Source organism: Phyllostomus discolor, chromosome 5 (assembly GCF_004126475.2).
Source record: "Phyllostomus discolor isolate MPI-MPIP mPhyDis1 chromosome 5, mPhyDis1.pri.v3, whole genome shotgun sequence".
Taxonomy (NCBI): Eukaryota; Metazoa; Chordata; class Mammalia; order Chiroptera; family Phyllostomidae; genus Phyllostomus; species Phyllostomus discolor.
The window spans coordinates 134,637,710-134,660,865 of NC_040907.2; the positions used below are offsets into that span (position 1 = coordinate 134,637,710).

Here is a 23,156-nt window from a genome sequence, read left to right on the forward strand (position 1 = left end):
GGAGCATGCCTAGGCTTCAGGGTAGGTCTCTGTTAGCATTCCTGCCCTTTCTACCTTGGTGGTCAACCTCTTCTTTGTATCTGTGGTGGTAGGTTTAAAGTCCTTTTTATGTACTGCCAAACTGCATCCCAGAAAGCAGTACAAACTTCCATTTAACCAACAGCAAACAAAGTTCTGTTAAACAAGCCTTTTGGCTCTAACATCATTGGGTTCTTTTGATATGCTAGGATTCCATTGCTTTGTTGCTCCCTTATGTAATTGAAATGCAGCCATGGGCCTTGGGCATAAGTAGGACATAAAACATTTTTATTGGTTAACTGAGGGATCAAAATGTAAATATCCTACTGAGTAGTCCAAAGGTACCACTGTCATTTAGATTTGTTTCTGGTTGACAGAAGGAGTCACTACCTGATTCAGAAATGCAAAAGTATATATTTTATTCAGAAGCCACATTTGACAGAGATGAGAGGCAATAGTTTTAAACAGAGGCATTACAACCCCTGAATGAAAATGCCACTTCCCAAGGGTCTGGAACTGAATACTGATCCTTATTCCACCTCTAATTAGCTATCTCTTAAATACATGAATTACTGACTGGTTTTATTCCTCATTTTATTTATCTGTCAACTAGGGTTAATGATATGTATTTCACTTCAGTAGATTATTGTGAAGATAAAATGAAATTATATCATGTAAGTCCTTTATAGTACTTTTTAAGTATTACAGGAATATGAAATATTCCTCTAAGCAGAGACAGAGAGGTATAGAAAAATGTAGGGGTTAGAAATATTCAAGACACGCTTTTGATATCTACACATACACTACGAGAGAGTGCATGACTGAATGAATATATGAGAATACATAAAAAAAAACAAAATAGAGATAGAGTTCTTTCTCTCACTAAAATTAGCCTACTTGTGATAAAGATTAATTAAGTCCTGCTCAGCCAAACAACAGCACAGTTTTAAAGGGTGGTATAGCATATATGCCATGACTCTCACAGGAAAGTGATGAGTTCATGTTATGTCTCACTCTGGACTCCATAAGCCTCCTGTTAGACTATACTTCCAACAGACCTAACCTGACACTCCACCTGCTGTCTCAGGTCTAGAATTCACCCACAGTGCTGCATGGGTCCTTAAAGTGACACACAGTGCACTCAGAAGAGACAAGCAAGACAATTAAAAAGTCATAAGAAAGTTTATCTGCATTGATCAGCTTTCATTCACATCAAAAACAGTCCACACCAGAGGGCCAAAGCATGTACAATGTACAACATCGACTTTTACTTCCTCTGTTCAGACCTGCTACATATGGAATCTTCAGTTGTAAGCTAGTAGATCTAGAGTAGGGGTTAGCTAGTTACTAACATCAGACCAAATCAGGCTCACCATCTCTTTTTATAAATAAAGATTTTATATAAAAAATTAGGACTCTATTACCAATAAGGTTGGCTATACACAGATAATCTAGAGTGACTTGACTACCCAACATCACTTCCATGTTCAAATGCTATGGAAATTGACAGAAAAATCATTCTGGATCCTAAAAAGACTCTGACATAGTGATTGGTCATTGTCTTCTGCAGTCAAGACTATAAGGCCTTAGAGACCACTGAGCCTTAATGCATGCTGTAAAGATTGTCCTCAAGGTGGATTTTGTCATCTTCTTGGTAGCACACTGCAGCTGTATTTTGCAAAGTTCCATTCTTAGGGTCATTTGATGAAAACTCACTTATTTTTACCACATTTCTTCTTGTGCATAACTATTTTTTTTGGTAATTATGAGGGCCAAAATAGTGAGCACTATCATGGCAATTATGGAGCTTTCAAGGTAGAGCGTCTCATTGGTGCTCATCCACGGACTTTGTTCTAGGCTCAGGTGAGTTTCACTGTGTTGCCAAATGCCACCTGAAGGCTATGCCCCAGTGCTGTTCCCCTGTCTACTGGGCCAGCATTCAATGGGAACTGGTCACATTTGTTTCCTGTGGTTGTGATAGGCTGGGTTTCTATTTTTGGCATTGGAGAAATGAAGTGGTTTCTCCCAGGATGCTCTGTATGTGCACTGGTGTTGTAGCAGCAGAGGTGGAGACACTAGGTGATGGTGGAACACTGGTGACCTTAGGTGGAGGTATGTTGAGGTTCTGCCTGGATGCTGGCATTGCAGGAGCAGAGGTAGAGAAGCTGGGTGATATTGGAACACTGGTGACCATAGGTCAGGCTGGATTAATGTTTAATAATATGTTAATTTTGAAATCATTATGCCACCCTGAGTGCTTAATATGGCAACAATACATGACATCATCAAACTGGGCTCCATTTTTTTATGGCTAAAGACACTTTCCCTTTCTAAATGATTCCATTTATCTTATAAGGCTTGTTCTTCTGAAAGGTGACTTGGTATTCATTAGTCCCAGAGAACTGATTTGAGCATAGCAAACAACTACATGTGCCTTGGCCCCAGCACCTGGCTGTGACTTCATTAGCTGTTGAGCAGGTACAAGGTAGTGTGACAGACTGACCCACTGCTCCACTCAATTGTACCTGAGAAACTACATCTGTCCATAGTAGTATGAGGCTTGTGAAGGCTACCCAAGAATGAGTGATAGTATCACCGTGTCTCAACATGGCTCCTTCTTTACATCCTAGTTATAGGAATTCTGTTCAGCTAGTGTTCAGGTGGTTCTCGGTGGTGGTGGTTCTACAATTTAGTTGTAATTCTGAAGTGTTCCTTAAATGAAGTTGTGTTGGAACACAACCACTCTCTTTTCTGTGCATATTGTGTGGGGCTGCTTTAGTGCTACAGTGGCAGAGCTGAATAGTTACAATAAAGATTGTGTGGCCTACAAAACCAAAAATAATTGCTATCTGTCCCTTTGTAGAAAAAGTTTGGCTATTCCTGAGCAATGATATGAGTCCTGTCCATTCCCCATCAGCATCACCAAAACAAATTTATTTTATGTCTCTTTTTTCTTTCATTTAATGAATTTTTATTGATTTATACTTTTGCATCTAAGAATAATGAGATATAAAATATTCTTGAGATGGGAGAATGTATAATGGCTAAAAGCACTTGACTAGAAAAGTTTATAGAAAGTACAGGGCAAAAAGAACATGCTAAACAACACTCCTTGAGGATGCAATCAACCATGTCCAGAATGTAGAAAATTCTGCACAATAAATTACCCAGGTTTTTTTTCAATAAATATATGAACATGGAGAGAAGAAGGTAGAGTAGGGCGCCTATGAAGATTGAAAGAGGCCCAAGAGACAGTTCAACCTAGAGGTGGATTGTCCGGTTTGAACAACCCAACTGAGATCATTGGAGGTAATGGGAGAATCTGAACATTGACAGAGTCTTGGTTTACAGAGTTATTTGTATTTTGTTAGTTATAATGGCACTGTCATTTTTTTAAAACATCCTTATCTGTTTGAGATCATTACATTGTAGTGTTTATGGATGAAAAAAATATGATTCCTAGAATGTTTTCTTCTCTTCTTAAAATCCTTCAGCAAGAAAAAAATACTGGGGAGTACAGAAAAAAAATATTGGCAAGGGATTGATCATTATTGAACCAGGTTGATGCTTTATATGCTTTTCTCTGAAACTTTGTGCCTATTTGAAAATTTTCATTATAAAGTGTTTTTTTAAACCATGAGTTTAAGTGCCAGATTTTAATTTGAATCCTGGTTTTGTGAGTTGTTTCTACACCTGTAAAATGGTCATTATAATTCAGGTCCTATATGACATTGTGAGGATTATGTGAATTAGATGAGATAGTAAAAAGTTTATCACAGTGCCTAACACATGGGAAATGATTAATGCCTGGTAGCTATTATATTGTATCTGTTATCAAAGAACAAAAATATAACCCCTTTTGAGCCTAGTTCATTTATCATGTCATTGACTTTTGGGAAGAACAGCTCTTAAACCCATATTGCTGCTACACAGGAATAAGGAACTGAAATAGAGAATGTTTTTTACTATATACACATATGTCCTTGGCAGTCTGAAAACAACCATTGCACCTATAAAGATGCAGAGAGGAAGAACTATGGCTTCAAGATCATGATTGGAATTTCAGATTTCTTCACAGTAGTTTTGTTTTTTTAAAAAAAACCATAGTCAGTGTTCTGTGATATTGCTGACAAATGCCCGTGAACACGTTTTAGCCCGCCATGCCTGGGAAGCCCTATGAGTACACACAGTAGTGACAGATTCCCCAGTTTGTGTTACTGCCGTCTCCCTCTGACCCCCTGTGCTCAGCTGAACCCAGGGAAGGCTCTGGGTAACATGAAACTGCTTTTTGACGCAGACAGGGCTGGCATAATTGGCCTCTACTTCATCACCCACTCATTATCCAATATGTATTACACAAATCCACAGGAAAACACATTGATGTAGAGGTACAGGATTTTAGAGCCAAAAAATAAAATTACCAATCACTTCAAGTAAATAAAACAAATAAGCTTGGATTCTACCCAACAATGTGTGTATGTTAAAATTCATACCTTTGGGGGCAAAAGGAGGGGCTTTCTTCTGAAGACAATTACAGTCAGAAATATTTGGAAGCATACTATTCAAAATGTTTTAAAAAATAAGAAGAACTATAAAGGCTGGAAACACTTTAGGAAGCAATGTTTTGGTCAAACAGAAGATATCCAAACTATAATTTTTTTTCTCTTCTTCCACAGAATGACATCACTCCTTTACATGTTGCATCAAAAAGAGGAAATGCCAATATGGTAAAACTACTGCTTGATCGAGGAGCTAAAATTGATGCCAAAACGAGGGTAAGAGCACCATTTATGTACACGCTTGTGCTTACTTTCAGGGAGTAGGGGTACTTTTCCGAATACCTTTGCACCGGCTTGACACCTGCTTTATTCTTGTTATTTGTTACAGTCTCTTGGAAAATGGCTGCAAAGTTTCTTCTTTTGAAAATGGGATGAAGACCCATTCTCATAAGCCTTTAATACATGTTTAAATAGTGCATGGCTTTAATTATAGAAGCTAAGGTCTGAGGCCTAGATTTTTAGTGCAGTTAAATTTTCAAGAATTAAGCACTACTTGACACTGCAGACTGAGAGCTCTTCAGTTGGTTTGGGACTGAAACTGACATTTATTTAAAACCACACCTGTCTAGCTTTGTACACTGCTGGTGGGAATGCAAAATGGCACAGCTGCTATAGAAAACCACATTGAGTTTCCTCAGAAAAACTAAAAATAGAATTACCATGTGATCCAGCAGTGCCACTTCTGGGAATATACTGAGTATAACAGTAGTGAGGTAGTTGCCTGGGAACAAAAGAAACGGGGTTGCTTCGTGGGTGCAGAGCTTCAGTTTTGCAAGAAGAAAAAATTCTAGAGATGTTATAAAACAATGAGATTAGAGTGAACACTACTGAACTAAGTACTTAAAAATGGTTAAGAAAGTAAATTTTATTTATTCTCATATTGTTTTACAATTAAAATTTTTAAAGAAAAGCTGCCAAGATCGTTGTTTGGCAGGTTGGTTTTTCGGTGTGGATTGCGAGTGAGGAAAAAACTGAGGCCAAATCAAGCTTGAATCCCAGATTCTGAGTTTAGCTAGTTGACTTAGGGAGCAATTTAACCTTCTGCATGTGATTTCTCCCTGCAAGTCAAGAAAATTGATGGCCACCACGCAGCATTGTCATAAGATCAAGCTAATGTTTGTAAACTGTGCTGATACAAAGTCAGCCCAAAATAAATCCGCACCTTTGCTAGTATATCTCAGAGTTTCAATTAGCATTAAACTTCTAATCAAGGCATTTTCTTTCAACATATCATGCATTTGTTACAAGGTGTGAGCAGAAGCCAACCTAATAAAAAGGTGGTCTTGCCATAAACATCCAGCTGTCTAAGAATTTTGGATAGTTTTCCTGTCTTGGAATTGTACCTCCCACAATCCTGTACTTCTTCCTTCAGGAATCTGATCTACATGTTTTCTAAAACCAGCCTGATAACCTGAACTTGATTCCTGTAACTGCTAAATTGACTACATCATTTATTATTCACTACATTTATTCACTCAACTGGTAAATGATTATTCAGTGCCTACTTGGGGCCAGACATAGTGGGGCAACAGACCAAGACAGGACACTTTTCCTGCCCTCCAGAAGCTACTGGGTAGTTTTTCTCCCATATTCTAACCCTAAGGTAGCCCGGCCCTAGGTATTTGGCAGGAGACCCAGAGTCCTTTTTCCCTGTAACTGCTGAACCTGAAAACCATGTATATGCATTTTAAAAGAAAGTAGCTTTCTAAAAAAAGGAGTGCAAGAAGATGAAGGTTGACCTGTAAAGGACTGTCTGACTGGAGAAGTAAATTAAATAAAGATCTTATTGAACTGACTTTGCATCACTTAATAAGAAGTAATTGCCAGTATATAAAGAATGCTAGAAACATTGCTTTAAATACCAGGAGTCTTCTCCTAAGTATAGGCTGTTCAAAGAGGTTGTAAGGCATAAAAGATAGAGATGTCTTGCTTATGCCTCTTGCTGATCACGGGGAGCTAACAGTCTGTTTGTAAATAGGGAGAATCTCAGTGGAGAGAAGTGGGGATAATGCAGCTGAGCAGGAAGGAGAAGCCTGAAGAGATATATCTGGATATCCCTCTGCAGTTTTAGTGGGTGTGTGGATGAGAAATTATCTCATTTCGCCCTTCTTGATACAGCCCTCAATCACTTGTCAGTCATTTTGTATCATTTACCAAATACATGCTATTTTGGGTGCAAACAGAGACAAAAAGGGTACAGAGGACATTCTGGCCCCATCTTTATGGGGCACATAATGTCATAGGGGAGAGCCAATATAAAAATATGAGAAAACTCTTCTGGATAAAAGTAGCAGAAGTGAAATAATGAATACTGGCAAATTGTGAAACATTTGAAGTATATTTTATTGATTATGCTATTACAGTTGTCCCATTTTTTTTCTCCCCTTTATCCCCCTCCACTCCTCCTCCCTCCAGCACTCCCCCCACTTGGTTCATGTCCATGGGTCATACATATATGTTCTTTGGTTTCTTTATTTCCTATACTATTCTTAACCTTCTCCTGTCTCTTATGTGCCTACCCAGTTATGCTTCTAAATTCCTGCACCTTTTCTCCCTTTCTCCCCATTCCCCTCCCCGCTAATAACCTTCCATATGATCTCCATTTCTGTGATTCTGTTCCTGTTCCAGTTACTTGCTTAGTTTGTTTTTTAGGTTCAGTTGTTGATAGTTGTGAGCTTGTTGTCCTTTTACTGTTAATAGTTTTGATCTTTTTCTTAGATGAGTCCCTTTAACATTTCATATAATGAGGGCTGGGTGATGATCATGAGTGTGAAACGTAGTTTCTGTGCCACTTTGCCTCCCTGTTCAGAAAGGCTGTCTTATTTTGAACAAGATGCAGATTCCCTTTTACCATCCACTTGGTTTTAACTTGGGTTACCTTTCCCTTGTGTTGCGTGACCTGTGAATGTGAGAGGCACTCGGAGAACATGAGGACAGCAAAGCCGTCGTTCTCCGGTCGTTGCCCTGCCTGGAGTGCGATGTCCATCAGGCACAGACTGAATTCCTGGCTGACTATATAGGACAAAGTGCAGCACATACCCAAAATATGTAAACTATTTTGTGTTTTCCTCATCAAAGCTTCCCTTCTCTCTTGCTGGAATAACAGAATGATTGGGTGTGTGGGCTTGAAAGGGAAGGAGCCAGCTAAAATGTCAGAAAGCTTTGGGGACAAGTCCAAACCAGAAAACAAGATGTTTCATAAATACACATTTTTAGCAGCCCAGTCCAGTGGCTTTTGAGAAAATACCATTATCTACCCATCCAGCTCCTACAAGGTACATGCTCCTGTTAGGGCTGCCTTGCTGCATCAGGAATCACACCTGATACACACCAGTCCCCCTGCAGAGGAGAAGACTCTGGATTCACCTCAGACGGCAGCACTCTACGGGGCCGCGCATTCCCTGGCTCTGCTCCCTGCATGGGCTGCTGACCTTATGAAGGGCTCTGTTTCAAAGCAGACCCTTAGGGCACTTCCATTCAATGAAGTGAACTTGAATGGTGGTCAGAGTAATTTAGGTAGGATCTGAGCAAGATCCTCCAGCTAGAAAAGCAGGATGAGAGTGAATGTTGTTATACCCTCGTGCTTGATCTCTAGTATTAATGTGACCTGCAACTGGTGAAATGGTGACCTCGGGAAAGTTCACCCTCCTGAGTCTTAGCTTCCCACTCAGGACAGAGAAGCTGTCCCCATGATTTCACAAGCTCTTCCTGCTAGTAGGGCGCTGGATATTATAACTCTAAGAATAATTAGTTACTATAAATATCACGATGATACGTGGTTGGGTGACTTGACCAAGATGGAGTAGGAGAACCCAGCCCCTGTCCCCCTACAAAGATCAGCAATTAAACAGCTATCCAAACACACAATCAACTCTGAGAGAGCTCAGGAGTCGCCTTAAGAAACTGGAGGGACACAGTGAAACAAACAAACAAACAAAAACCCTGAAATAACTGCGCAGAAAGGGAGGACAATAGCTTCATTTCGCCTGTGTCATCCCACACCCAGGCTAGCACTCTCCAGCCAGGAGTTCCCTCACCAGGAAGGGGAAAGTGAGTGAGTAGCCAGCTTCCCCAGCTTGCAGAGGCACCTCCCAAAGGACCCATTTCAGCTTCACCACAGCACAGACCGGCAAAGCCAAGATCAACAGAGATGGGAAGGGACAAGGAAGAGAAAGAAGCTGGAGCTGCCAGCGTTGACCCTGCAGCAGGAGTGGCTACAGTTCCCTGTGAGCCGCTCTGCAGAGGCCCTGGCTGCTTTTGCCACTGAATTAACCAACAGCCAGCACAGCTGCCACAGACCCCCTGCAGATTTCACCAGTGTTTGTCGCACAGATGGTCACATTGGCTGGTGCTGAGTCCCTCCTTGCTCCCTACCCATTCCCAAATCCCCCACCGCCAGACCCCAGGATCCACACCACCAGCCAGCCTGGATGTCCGTGGTTGACCCCACTACTGTGCTCATGCTTGGGGCCAGACCCACCAGCTGTGCACTGGCATACCACCACCAGCCTGAGCCTCAGCACATGCCTCTGCTGGGGTACACATGCCTGTGGCAAGCTCAGGAAAGCACCAAAACTCTGTGGCCCTCACAGCTGGCTGTGGGCCTGAGTTTGGCACTATTTCCAGTCACTGGCCTCTGCCACTGAGCACATGCACAGTGAACCCTTCTGCATGTCCCTGACCAGATCCTCATGAGCAGCCCTCACTGTCATGCACATACCCGCGGGGGAGACCCTAGAGCCCCAGGAGTACCTACCAATAGCCAGGGCCTCCACAGTTACTTGTGGGCCCAGATCTGGTCCTGTCCCCTGTCAGTGGCCTGCACCATTGGGCTCACTCACAGCTAGTCCCTACAGCTGTGTACCGGCATGCCCCAGGCCTGGGTCCCAACACCAGCCTCCACTCTGCCCACAGAGGGACCCTGCAGCCACGGTAATACACAGTGACAGCCAGGGCCCTTGCACCTGGTCCTGACTCCCACCAGTGAATGTATCTCTGAAACTGTCCCCTGCCACCACGCAGGCACCTGCAGCTGGCCCCCACAGCTCAGCATGTGTGTACCACAAGCTCTGACCACCACTGCCTGCCCAAGTCCCTAGTCACTGGACCTGGAGGTGACACTGAGGACCCCCTGCAGTGCTCACTAAGGATCACATAGTTGTCAATGTTGTGACCCCAGCAGCCTGAGTAGATGAAATATCACAGCCCTTCCTGGACCCCCACACACATTCCTGCATTTAGTGCCCTGTAGCACTAGACCCAAGTTTACATTGTTCTCCAGCTCACGTTCACTGGCAGGTGAAGATCTTTCCATACCAGTCAGCCCATACAATCTGGAACAGGTGACTGCCTTTTTAAATGCACAGATGTCTGTGCAAGGCCATGAGGATTATGAAGAATCAGGGAAACATGACCTCACCAAAGGAATACAGTAAACTTCTAGTAACTGACCTCAAAGAAATGGAGATAGGAATTGCACAAAAAAGGATTTGAAATAATTGTCCTAAAGATACAGAGCTACAAGACAACACAGATAAACAATTTAAAGAAATCAGGGAAAATATACAAGATCAAATGAGAACTTCAACAAAGAAATAGAAAACAAAAAGAGAACCAAACAGAAATTTTGAAGGTAAAGAAATAATGACTGAACTGAGGGATTCAAATAGAGAGCTTTAACAGCCGACTGGCCTGAGCAGAAGAAAGAGTATTTGAAATGCTCTAGTCAGAGGAGCAAAAAATATGAGAATGAACAGGAATGAACAAAAGCTGCAGGACTTGTAGGACACCATTAAGTGAAACAATCTGTCCATCATTGGAGACCCAGAAGGAGAAGAGAGAGGCTCAGAGGTGTCTCAACCAATAAAAAGAACTACGACACCAGCCCACACCTAGAGAATGGCAGGGTCAGCAAGGGAGAAGACTGGACAAAGAAGCGGATGCCCCTAGAGAACAAGAGTTGGAGTTTTTAAGAGATATTATTAATGAAAAAGCACTCACAGTTTTTATGCCAAAAAATAATTATATCTTTATTGATTAGTTGATAAAGCTTTGTTGCATTTAAACTGCATTTCCAAAAGATGATTTGGAATATTTCAATAAAAGCCAACAATCCATCTTCTAGGTATATAGCCAAAGGAAAAATGAAATCACTATCTTGAAGAGATATCTACACTCCTATGTTTATTGCAGCATTATTCACAATAGACAAGACATGGAAACAACTAAGTGTCTATCAATAGATGAATGGATTAAAAATGTGTGCCTGTGTGTGTGAGGGGGGTGGATATCTTTCAGCCCTAAAAATAAAAGGAAACCCTGACATTTGCAACAACATGGGTGCTAAGCACAGGGCATTATGCTAATTGAAATGAGTCAGACAGAAAGACAAATACTGCATGATGTCACCTCTGTGTGGAATGTGGAAACATCAAGCCCATAGGGACAGGGAATAGAAGGGTGGTTGACCATGGGTGAGAGGTGGGGGAAATAGGGAGGTGTTGGTCTGAGGGTACAGACTATCAGAAGATGATCTAATTCAGGGATCTAAGGTACACCATGGTGACCAGAGTGAGCAATGTTGTATGTTTGAGTTGCTGTGAGAGTAGAGCTTTGATGTACTCACCATAACAGCAACCAAATTTATGTGAGGTGAAGACTGTGTTGACTGACCTTATTGTGGCAAACATTTCACAGTATATATGCGTATCAAATTACCACATTGTACACGTTAAACTTACACAATGTTATATCAGTTATATGGCAATAAAGCTGGGGACCCTAAAGGATGATTCTATGTGAATTTTCTTGAAGGAGTTTAGCTAGGACCTGATGAACCACAGAGCCTTGTGGTTCTGTTTCTATTTAGCTCATTTCAAGAAAGCTTTCCCTACTTTCTTAGTACCACAATGCTGGTTATCAACTGGCTTATTATCTTATTATCCTGCAGAATTAGCAAGAGTAAGTAGGGAATCTGTAATAGTGGTAGCAAAATGTACTGAGATTTAAACACATATCAAAGCAAAATTTTCAATCCTAATTTTAAAATTATTTTTGAAATGTGTATTTTTTCAACAATATCTTACTGGCTTTATTTGTTTCTTGATAGACTAAAATGTTTTGCTACGAATGGCTACTTATGGTAGCCTGCTATCTCTTCCTATTTAACTCTTGCTCTCTATAAAGCTAGTGTGTATTTGTATACTTGTTGAAGGAAGGTGCAAGGTACTTTGCAGTGGATGGTCTCTTGTCATTTTCATTTTCTCTTGCATCAGTTCAAAGCCAATCAGAGGTTTTATGTGAACCCTAAATTTAGAACCTTTTTAAGACTTTGTGGCATCTTGTGAGTTCTCCATCTCTTTTCACTGACTCTTCTCCATCCAGTGATAAAGGCAGCTGTGCTCTTATTTAGTGCTTCAGAGAAGATGCAGGAGTTCCGGGTAGAGTCAATAATAACAATACTCTGATTCCCAGAATGATGCTCTAACCTTGCCTCTCCCAAATTCCAGCTTTCCTAGCAATGGGCCACTGCCCACACTTTACATAATCCCATTAGTACATTACCTCCCAACCTGTACTTTGACACTGAAAGCCACACATTCATCTTAGTATTTGTAGCACTTATCACACTTTCTGGCATATATTGGATGTAATAAGTGTTTCCTGAATATGTAGAAATAAGATACATTCCTTAATGTGCATTTACCAAAAGGTCTTAATTTACTTGACTTCATACTGGAGCTGTGGCAATATAAGTTTTCCTCCTGAAGTTAATGCCATGCAATTGGTTTATTAGAGTAAAGAGATATTTGTGCACAAGTGGATTAAGTGTTTTTAGAATACCCCAAATCTGTCAATTGTTAAATTCTTACTATTTGGGGGACACTTGCTGTCCTTTAATTTTAAGCTATCTGTTCCAAGAAATACACCTGATTCTGATTCTATTTCTTAGGTTAAATATGAAAGTAAAGAAATTATTGGTATTGACTATTACTTTCTATTATATTTCCAAAAGTGTGATTGCACTGGTTAAAAATAAATTCTTGACAAACATATTAAATATTTAATAGTCATAAAATGGTCTCTATCAAAGAGAAAATTCTAATACAGTGTTCTTCCTTGGAGTTCTAATATAGACATGTTGACAAGAGCATTTGAAGTAGTGCAGAAGACTCTGGGGTTCTACATTAGTTGAGACAAATTTGAAAATATTTAAAAATATATTAATTTTTAATTTTGTATCACAAATATTGAAAGTTAAGTGAAAGAATGTATTTGAAATCAAAGAAGGTCAAGAATGCCTGCACCTCATTTTTTCTGTGAGCCTTAAACTACTCCAAAAAACATAGCCTTAGATTTTTAAAAATGCACAAGTAATCAAGAAATGTCCTTTGCTTTCCAAACATGAAAATCTCTTTGAAGGAAGGAATGTTTTTTGAGAGTTGAAAAGAGTTCTGAGAATATGACAGGAGTATGTCTCTCTCCCCCCACCTCTCTTCCCCCCACCTTTTCTCCTCCCCTAATAACTTGAACATCATACAGGAAACCTCATTTCCCTAATGAAATTAGAGATCTAAAAGTACTGGGTAAAGTTAATATGCCCTTTAAGCCTTGTTCTACAGGTCTACAAAAGAGGCTCAGGACAGTTCTTATTTTATATCAGTGCTACACAGCTCCAAGTACTGGTGCTCAGAAAGCAATCTTTTTCTCCTGTTTTCCCTTCATACAGGTTGGGAATGCTCACATTCTATTTCTTCTTCTTCTTCTTTTGTTTGGTTTTTTTTTTTTTGCTGCTGCTTATTTTATTATTTTATTTTATTTTACCATTTTTATTGTTATTCTATTACAGTTGTCCCAAGTTTTCCCCCTTGGCCCTCCTCTACCCATCCCAATCCCTACTGCCACAGTCAATTCTCACACTGTTGTCCATGTCCATGGATCAATTCATATATGTTCTTTGTCTAGTCCTTTCCCCTTCTCTCCACCATTATCCCCTTCTTCCACCCCTCTGGTCAATCAGTCTATTCCATCTTTCCATGCCTGTGGTTCTATTTTGTTCATTAGTTTATTTTGTTCATTAGAGTCTTCTTATAGGTGAGATCATACGGTATTTCTCTTTCACCTACTGACTTCTTTCACTTAGCATAATGTCTCCAGTTTCATCCATGCTGTTGCAAAGGGCAGGAGCTCCTTTTGTCTTTCTGCTGTGTAGTATTCCATTGTGTAAATGTACCACAGTTTTTGATCCACTCATTTACTGGTGGGCACTTAGGCTGTTTCCAGCACTTGGCTATTGTGAATTGTGCTGCTATGAACATAGGGGTGCATATGTTCACCCTTTTGATTTGGTGATTCAGGATTCTTAGGGTATATTCCCAGCACAGGAATCACCAGGTCAAAAGACAGTTCCATTTTTAGTTTTTTGAGGAAATTCCATATTGTTTTCCATAGTGGCTGCACCAGTCTTCAATCCTAGAAACAGTGCACTAGGGTTCCCGGTTCTCGGCATCCTCAGCAGCACTTGTTTGTTGATTTATTAATGATGGCCATTCTCACAGGTGTGAGGTGATATCTCATTGTGCTTTTAGTTTGCATCTTTCTGATGGCTAGTGATGTTGAACATCTTTTCATATGTCTATGGGCCATCTGTATGTCCTTGGAGAATTATATGTTCAGGTCCTTTGCCCATTTTTAATTGGATTATTTGTCTTCCTGGTGTGGAATTGTATGAATTCTTTATATTTTTTGGAGATCAAACCCTTGTCCAGTGTATCATTGGCAAATATATTTTCCCATATGGTCAGTTCCACTTTCATTTTGGTGATGATTTCTTCAGCCATGCATAGCTTTTTTAGTTTGATGTAGTCCCATTTGTTTCTTTTCTTTTTTTCCTTTATATCCCTTGCTCTAGGAGATCTATCAGCAAAAATATTGCTGCATGGGATATCTGAAATTTTACTGCCTATATTTTCCTCTAGGACTTTTATGGTGTCACAACTTATATTTAAGTCTTTTATCCATTTTAAGTTTATTCTACTGCATGGTGTAATTTGGTGGTCTGGTTTCCTTTTTTGCATGTAGCTGTCCAGATCTCCCAACACCATTTATTTAATAGAGCAAAAAAGAAAAAGGACTCATAAACATGAACAGCAGTGTGGTGATTCTGAGAGGTGGGGGGTATAAGAGTACTAAAAGATAATGTAAACAAAATACTAGAAATACTCAAATAAATAAGTACATAAAAAGAGGCTATCTTTACTCCATTGTATGCTCATGCCCCCTTTGTCAAATATTGATTGACAGTAGACTTGGGTTTATTTCTGACTTCTCTAGTTTGTTCCATTTATCTATGTGTCTGTCCTTATGCCAGTACCAGACTTTTTTATTACAATGGTGTTGTAGTATAGTTTGATATAGGGTATCGTGATCCCTCCTACTTTGTTCTTCTTTCTCAAGATTGTTGAAGCTATTTGGGGGCTTTTTGGGTTCCATATAAATTTTTTAAATATTTGTTCTAGATCTGTGAAATATGTCATTGGTATTTCAATAAGAATTGCATTAAATCTGTAGATTGCTTTGGGTAGTATAAACATTTTAATGGTGGTAATTCTTCCAATCGATGGACATGGTATATGCTTCCTTTTATTTGTATCTTCATTAATTTCTTTCTTCAGTGTTCTCTAGTTTTCCCAGTATAGGCTTTTTACCTCCTTGGTTAAGTTTATTCCTAAGTATTTTATTTTTCTTGTTGCTATAGTAACAGGATTTTTTTCCTGATTTCTGTTTCTGATATTTCATTGTTGGTGTACAAGAATGCCTTCAAGTTCTGAATATTAACTTTATATCCTGCTATTTTGCAAAATTCAGTTATTAGGTCAGGTAGTTTTTGGTGGAGACTGTAGGGTTTTCTATGTACACTATCATGTCATCTGCAAACAGTGACAGCTTTACTTCCTCCTTTCCGATTTTGATCCCATTTATTTGTTATTCTTATCTGATCACTTTGGTTAGAATCTCCAATGTTGAATAGAAGTGGTGAAAATGCACACCCTTGTCTTCTTCCTGAGCTTAAAGGGAAAGCTTTTAGATTTTGCCTATTGAACATGATGTTGGCTATAGGTTTCCACATATGGTCTTTATTATGTTGATGAACGCTCCCTCTATTCCCACTTTGTTGAGTGTTTTTATCATAAATGGGTGCTGGATTTTATCAGATGCTTTTTCAGCATTTATTGATATGATCATGTGGTTTTTGTCCTTAATTTTGTTTATGTAGTGTATTATGTTTTTAAATTTATGAATATTGTACTGTCTTTACATCTGTGAGATAAATACTGCCTTATCATGGTGTATGATATTTTCAATGTATTTCTGAATCTGGATTGCCAATAGTGTGTTGAGAATTGTAGCATCTAAGTTCATCAGTGATACTGGCCTATAGTTTTCTTTCTTTGTTGTGTATTTACCTAGTTTTGGAATTAGGATGATACTGCCGTCATTAGATGAGTTTGAGAGTCTTCCCTCCTCTTGAATTTTTTGGAATAGTTTGAGAAGGAGAGGAGTTAGCTCTTCCTGAAATGTTCAGTAAAATTAACCTGTGAAGCCATTCAGTCCAGGGCTTTTGTATGCCATGAGTTTGTTTATTATTGCTTCAATTTCACTAGTTGTTATCAGTCTATTCAGGCTTTCTGCTTCTTCTTGATTCAGTTTTGGAAGATTGTACATTTCTAAATTTGTCCATTTCACATGTTGTCCAATTTCTTGGCATATAGTTGTTTATAGTAATTTCTTACAATCTTTTGTATTTTTGTGGTCACAGTTGTACTTCTCTTTCATTTCTGCTTTTTTAAATTTGCGTCCTCTCTTTTTTAATTGATGAGTGTGGTTAAAGGTTTGTTGGTTTTGTTTATCCTTTCAAAGAACCAGCTCCTGGACTTACTGATCCTTTGATTGTTCTATTAGTCTCTATGTCATTTAATTCTGCCCTGATGTTGATTATTTCATTCCTTCTACTTGCTCAGGGCTTTGTTCTTTAGGTAGGCCTCCATTGCTATGAACTACCCTCTCAGGACTGCCTTTGCTGTGTCCCATAGGTTTTGGGTTGTTATCTGTTCCTTTTCATTTGTTTCCAGATACTTTTTCACTTCTTCCTTAATCTCACTGTTGACCCATTCATTATTTAATAACATGTTATTCAGACTCCATGTATTTGAATGTTTTTTGGGTTGGTTTCTAGTTTCAATCCATTGTGATCTGAGCACATGCTTGATATGATTTCAATTTTCTTGAGTTTGTTCAGGTTTGTTTTGTGTCCTACCCTGTGGTCTGTCTTCAAAAGTGTTCCAGGTGCATTTGAAAAGAATACATATTTTGCTTCTTTAGGGTGAAATGTTCTGTTTATATCAATTAAGTCCATTTGATATAGAGTGTCAGTCAGTGCCACAATATTATTGTTGATTCTTTGTTTGCAAGACCTATCCATTATTGACAGTGGGGTGTTAAAAACCCTATAATGACTGTGTTGTTGTCAATCTTTTTTGAAGTCCTCCAAGATTCTTCTTATATATTTAGGTGTTCCTATGTTGAGTGCCTATGTGTTCATACAGGTTATATCCTCCTGTTGGATTATTCCCTTAAGTATTATGTAGTGACTTTCTTTGTCCCTTTTTATGGGTTTTGTTTTGAAGTCTATTTTGCCTGATACAAGTATTGCTACCCAGCTTTCTTTTTGTGTCCGTTTGCTTAAATTATTTTTTCCTATCCCTTTACTTTCAACTGTGCAGATCTTTTGAGATAAGGTGGGACTCTTGTAAATAGCACATATTCGGATTGTATTTTCTTATAATCATTATTTTGAAATCCATTTCTGATAGTTTGCTTTTCTCAATTTCTTTAAGCACTCTTTCTGGGGATTCTTCCTTTCCTTTCAATTGAAGATTCTTTCTTTGTCTCCCCATTTTAAGTGACCCTTCTTTTTTGTTTCTATGTATTAGATTTATCTGCTTTGACTATCTGTCTTTGTGGTGAGACCTTCTGTGGTAGCAGACCAGTGGGACTCAGTGGTGCAGTCTTCTTTAATTCCTGAGCTGGATGCTCTTGGGATGCCATTCGTGCCATTTATGTGGGCTCTCTAATTGTAATTGGATTCTAGTTGTTAGGTCATTCTTTGGTGGGTCCTTCCCTCTGGCTGGCTGACTGAGAGTCACACTGCCTACTATATCTTATATGATGCTGTACAGGTGCTTCCAGGAGGGAAAAAAAAAACAGGAAACAAACCCCACCAGCAAAACCCCCACCACAGCCACATTATCAACAGTAAATGAGCAAATATTAATAAAGGTGTAAAGAGATTGAGATTATTATAAGAAAGGAAAAACTAATATGAGATGACTAACTGAAAGAAAAATGATTTTGAGAGGGTTAAGGGAGGAGAAATAATAAGAGTAAGGAACAGAAACAAGGCAGAGAAAGAAAAAAATTTACATCATAAATAGAAAATGAGGGGAAGAAGGCAGAATGGAGTAAGAAAAGGAAAGAGTATAGTATTAGGTTTAAACGAAAACTTTTAAAAACATAGTGAAAAAATGGGAACCAAGTTGGAGGAAAAGGTCCATCACAGCAATATCAACAACAAATGAACAAAGAATAATTTAGGCGGAATGGGGAAAAGAAGGAAAAAAGAAAGAAAAGCTTATGAAAGGCTTTAGAGAGAGAAAAAAAGTGATTTTGAGAGGATAGAGGGAGAAGAAATTCACAGAGTGAGGAATGAAAACCAGGCTGTGACAGGGAAAAATTTAAATTTAAAACAAAAAAAAAGGGCAAGAGGAAGGCAAAATGGAGCAGTAGAGGGGAATGGTAAAATTTGAGATTTGAAATACAAAAATAGTGAAGATCCAGAAATAACATTGAAGAAATGCGACAGCAACCACCATATCCACAACCAATGAGCAAAGATTGATAAAGGTGGAGAGAGAATAAGGGTATTTTAAGAATGGGAAAGGGATGTAAAATGACTAATGACAACAAAAAAATGGTTTTGAGAGACTAGAGCAAAGAGAAATAGTAAGAGTATGGAATAAAAACAAGTCATAGCAAGAGAAAAAAATAAATTTTAAAATAGAAGAAGAGGAAGGAAGTAGATCGATGGAGTAAGAGAAGGGAGGAGCAATATATGAGATTTGAAATAAACTAAAATATAAGAACTAGTGAAATAGGCACAAACTTGATGGAAAAGATATGAATGTTAAAAAGCTATACAGGAAAGTAAATAACACAGATTATGAAGACCATGGTGGAATTTGTCTCAGTAGAATGTAGTGTTTGCCACTGTCTTCTCTTTCTGGGTCCACCCTTTGTGATGTCAGATGGTGTCCTAGTCTGGCCCTAGGCAGCCTGTTCAAGACTACAAGCTGTGGCTGTCTCCTTCAGATTTGGCTTGTCCCCACGGTTCTGCCCTGCTGGCTTTCCATCAGCCCAGGGCTCAGGAGTGGTTCATTTAATGACCTGAGACTGCAAGTACCTTCTCCATCTGCCTTCAGAGGGGCCCTCTGGTGAGACTGGGAGGTTGAGAACCCTGGGTTACCCACCGGGGACCACTCAGTCTTCAGGGAAGACAGTGGGAGTGTTTCCCCATCCCCTCTTGACACATCTTGGTCTTTCCAATAGTGTATGGTTTCTGGTGACTTAGATGTCCATTTCCTATGAGGGGTCAATCTGTAAAAAGGGGCAGTCCTTTCCTTCTTGGCACAGACAGCAGCTCTGTCTAGGCACTGAGGCTGGGCAAGGCCCCCAACACCCCTTGTTGCACCTGTCTCTAATCTCTCAGCTCTGTTGGTTTCAGAGGATCAGAGCCCAAGGATCACAGTGTAGCTCATAGTGTCTGGTAAAGGGCCCTTTCAGGGCTTTTTCTTCTTTCCTCTGAAGATACACCCAGCAGGGGGGCCCCTGAGCCTGGCCTCAGTGATGTTCAGAGCCTATAATCGCACAGGTGGGGGCTGGCCTCACCTGACTGTGAGGGGACTTTCCAGGCTGCAGCAAATCTCAGGCATTCAGCTCCTGGTCGTCTAGTCCCCAGCCTGCCACTCTCTCACTAGAGACTCAAGTCTGAACTCTACTCTGTACAGTCCCCTGCTTGCCAGACATGCTGGGTTAGGTACCTTCAGCATGACTCTACCCCTCTGAGTCCTTTGTTTGCAGAGCCGCTATGCACACACACATGCATACCAGCACCAGGTCCCTGCCAAGTCTCAAGTCTTGCCTGATCTCCTCTTTTAAAAGAGTTTCTGTGTGGACCCCATGCTGCAGCACTGAGCCTTGGGGGGCCTGTTTTCCATGCATTCCCCCTCCCCCAAAATCACTAAGTCTCAGTCAGGGCTGGCCACAGCCTGTCAGAGCCTCTGACAGTTTTAGATAAAGTTTCTCTCTGAATCTCTCCCAGAGCAGATCTGTTTTGCTGTGATATTCACTCTGGCTCTGCAAAGAGTGCTGCAGTGATACTATAATGCAGGGTGGTGGTGGGGTGCCCTTGCAGCTCCCACCAGTGATTCTCAGCCTTAGGCAGGCTGTTCCCACCCTGCCATTTCTGCAGCCTACGCCTCCTCAGCTATCTCCACCCTTGCACCACCACCCCCACCGCCCCCCCCCCCATCCTGCCCTGGGACTCAGCCAATCTGCATCTTCCTCTAATTTGTGCAGCCAGAAGTGCTGGGTCGGACAGCAATGGCAGCAGTTGCTCTGCTAGGGCAGCCCAGGATACCTATTCCTGAGGCCCTGCAGGCCCACTCATGCACACTCTGCACTCTCATCCACATATATACTCACACACACATGCTCTCACTCTCCACTGGATTTTCGAGTCGGTTGCTCTGTGACTTAACTGCTAGACTGGGCGGGTCTGGGAGCAAGTGGACAGAGCTTCCAGCTTCTCTGCAGCCATCTTGCATCTCCCCTGAATTCCTTATCCTAAAAGGAAATTGCTTGGTATAGTAGAAGGAATCCAGTCCCTTTGACAGAGGCAAGCCTGAGTTTAAAATCTAATCTCCAGAATTTACTTGCATGTGACCTTGAGTAGGTACTTTAATCCTATGGAGCAGATTTCTCGTCTATAAGTGGAATGTCTCATGCCATTTCATGAGTTGTAGAGGTTCAATAAGATCACAAATATAAAGCACCTGTGGCAATAGAGGGGTTCCAAAACATGTTATTTTACTTCCTCTTAAGCCAAATACAACTACCTAAAACAAAATGAGGATACAGTCAGAATTTTTAGTGAAAAATACAGATGTGAGAATAGCCATGAGACTATAATTAATGCTCTTTAATTTATCTGGTTGTCATCATAACCCTCCTCTCTGAAACACTGCCTGCTGTTTTTGGTTTTCAGTTAAAAGTCACATCCTGTTTTACATACATGATCAAGGAAAACTATATGTCCATAGAGTTCTCTCTGCTTGATTTCCTTTTCCTTCTCCATAGTGAGATTTTTGCTTAGAAGAAAGATTAGAAAAGAAACTAGAGGATATAAATCAAAATAAGTGTCTCATTTTGAAAGTATATCCCAAGTCATGAATTTGTGTCATTTCAGTTCGGGCATTGAGCAAATTCAACCTGTTACAGATATATTCCGTATTCCTAGATGTGATGCCTTAATGCCCTGCTTCATGCTTTCCCAAAAAAACCGGATGTGAAAGAAAGTCTTTCTGACCTTCCAGTGAGCAATGTTTTGCTCTTAGGCTGACACAAGAGAACATTTTTTTTCCAGCCAGTAAAGTGCAGCTCCCCACCTCACTAATAAGATTGCTGTCACTGAAATGAAATATGAGACCTGGCCTAGCCAGTTTGCATTGCCTCAGAATTCGGCCCAAGGGAAGCGTGTCCATTATGCTAGTGCTTTAAAAATCAGGGGAATTGGAAAAAAATTACTAACTCCATGCAATTTCATTTTCCTCCCATAACGTTACTATGGCAACTCGCTCTTTCTCTCCTGTCCAAATGCATATGTTGCCTTTGTTGAGGCAGCCTCCCTTGAGCCCCAGGAATAGCCTTTGTCAAGCATTTTTGAACTGGAGATTGACACTCTTGCATGCAGGTGAACTGCCTTTTGGCCCAGGACCGAGTCTAAGTGACACTGTATGTTAAGCGTACATTTCTGGGAGTTGGGAGTAGGTAAGAATCCTTATTTTGTATTAGAAAATGCATTGTTCTCATTTTAGGGAAAGGAATAAGTGACTTCACTGCTATGTTGTAAAGTACAATCTTCACAATAGCCTGTTTTTAAAGCTTATGTTCTTCTGAGTTTGAAAGAGGAAAAAATGCTCTATTTAGAGCAAACATTCTTATATTTCTCTTATTCTCTTACTGTGAGAGCTAAAAAGACTGTCATATTCTTTTGTCTAGTCCCCATTCACAAGTCACTTATCTATTGAGAATTTTATTTTTCTGGAAGGTAAGACAAGCTATTTTAATAGTGTTTCTGAAGTATAAAAAGGATAAAAAGATAAGCAATTTTAACTAACTAGAAAATAATTTTTAAAAGACTAGACCAAAAATTTACTTATTAACTCACTCCATTTATTAATTAACTCAGTTGGTCTTATGAAGCAACTTCCAGGATCATGGTACTGAGTTACCTTCTTTCTGAGATTTAAATCTCCCTTAAACCTTGTAACCTTGCCCTGCCTGAGTGATTGGAGTGCCATCCCATACACCAGAAGGTTGTGGGTTCGCACCTAGGTTGTGGGTTCAATCCCCAGTTAGCGTACAAACAGGAGGCAACTCAACCATATTTATTCCCCACAGTGATGTTTCTTTCTTATCTCACTCCCTTCCTCTCTCTCTCTCTCTAAAATCAATAAATATATATCCTTGGGTAAAGGTTGTCAAAAAGTAACATTGTCCTAAAAGCAGAATGGGTAAAGTAATAATGCATGCACACAAATAACTAAAAAATTAAATACCAGGTATAAAGCTATAGGTTCCCCATAGAGGCATAAATTATATATATTAGGAGCCCTGAAGGTAGAATGGTCATGTCTACTTTGGGAAAAGGATTCAAAGAAACCATGTAGTTTAAGCCAATAGGGATTTGGATTTTGGAGGAAGTGGAAAGAGAACTTCCAGGTATATAAAGTAATGTGGGCAAAACAGAAAAGCAAGAAAATGGTAAACTTTTGCCAGGCACTGCAGAAAAGAGTTTGTTAATGGGGTATATATGAAGGGAATAAAGAAGGCCAAGTATAGCTGTGACTAATGTTGGAAGACTTTGAGTGTTAACCTAAGGAATTTGAACTTGGCTAAGGCATGAATGGTAGTTACTGAAGATCATGATCAGAACAGTGTTTCCAGAAAGTGAATAATAAACCATACCTCTTTCAAAACCAAAGCTATTAATTCATAATTTAAATATTTCTATTGTGCCTCCAAATAAGCATTAAGTAAAGTCAATGTTTGATAATTTTCTGTTTTTTTAACTGAATTAAGTGTGAATCACTAAATGGCAGGCACTTTTCTCTCTCACTGCGGATCAGCATGGTCTTGTCTCCGTCTTCCTGATGATGAAAATGGTGATGCTAATTAAAAATC

At 39.8% G+C, this 23,156-nt stretch overlaps 1 protein-coding gene across 1 annotated transcript in view; it reads left to right on the top strand.

The window, feature by feature from the left end:
* Window positions 1-23,156, top strand: part of ANK3 (ankyrin 3) — a 328,085-nt gene that overhangs the window by 140,993 nt on the left and 163,936 nt on the right. Inside the window, 1 exon segment of the mRNA XM_036026924.1 lies at window positions 4,695-4,793. Within this exon segment, the coding sequence (XP_035882817.1) occupies window positions 4,695-4,793 (99 nt within the window).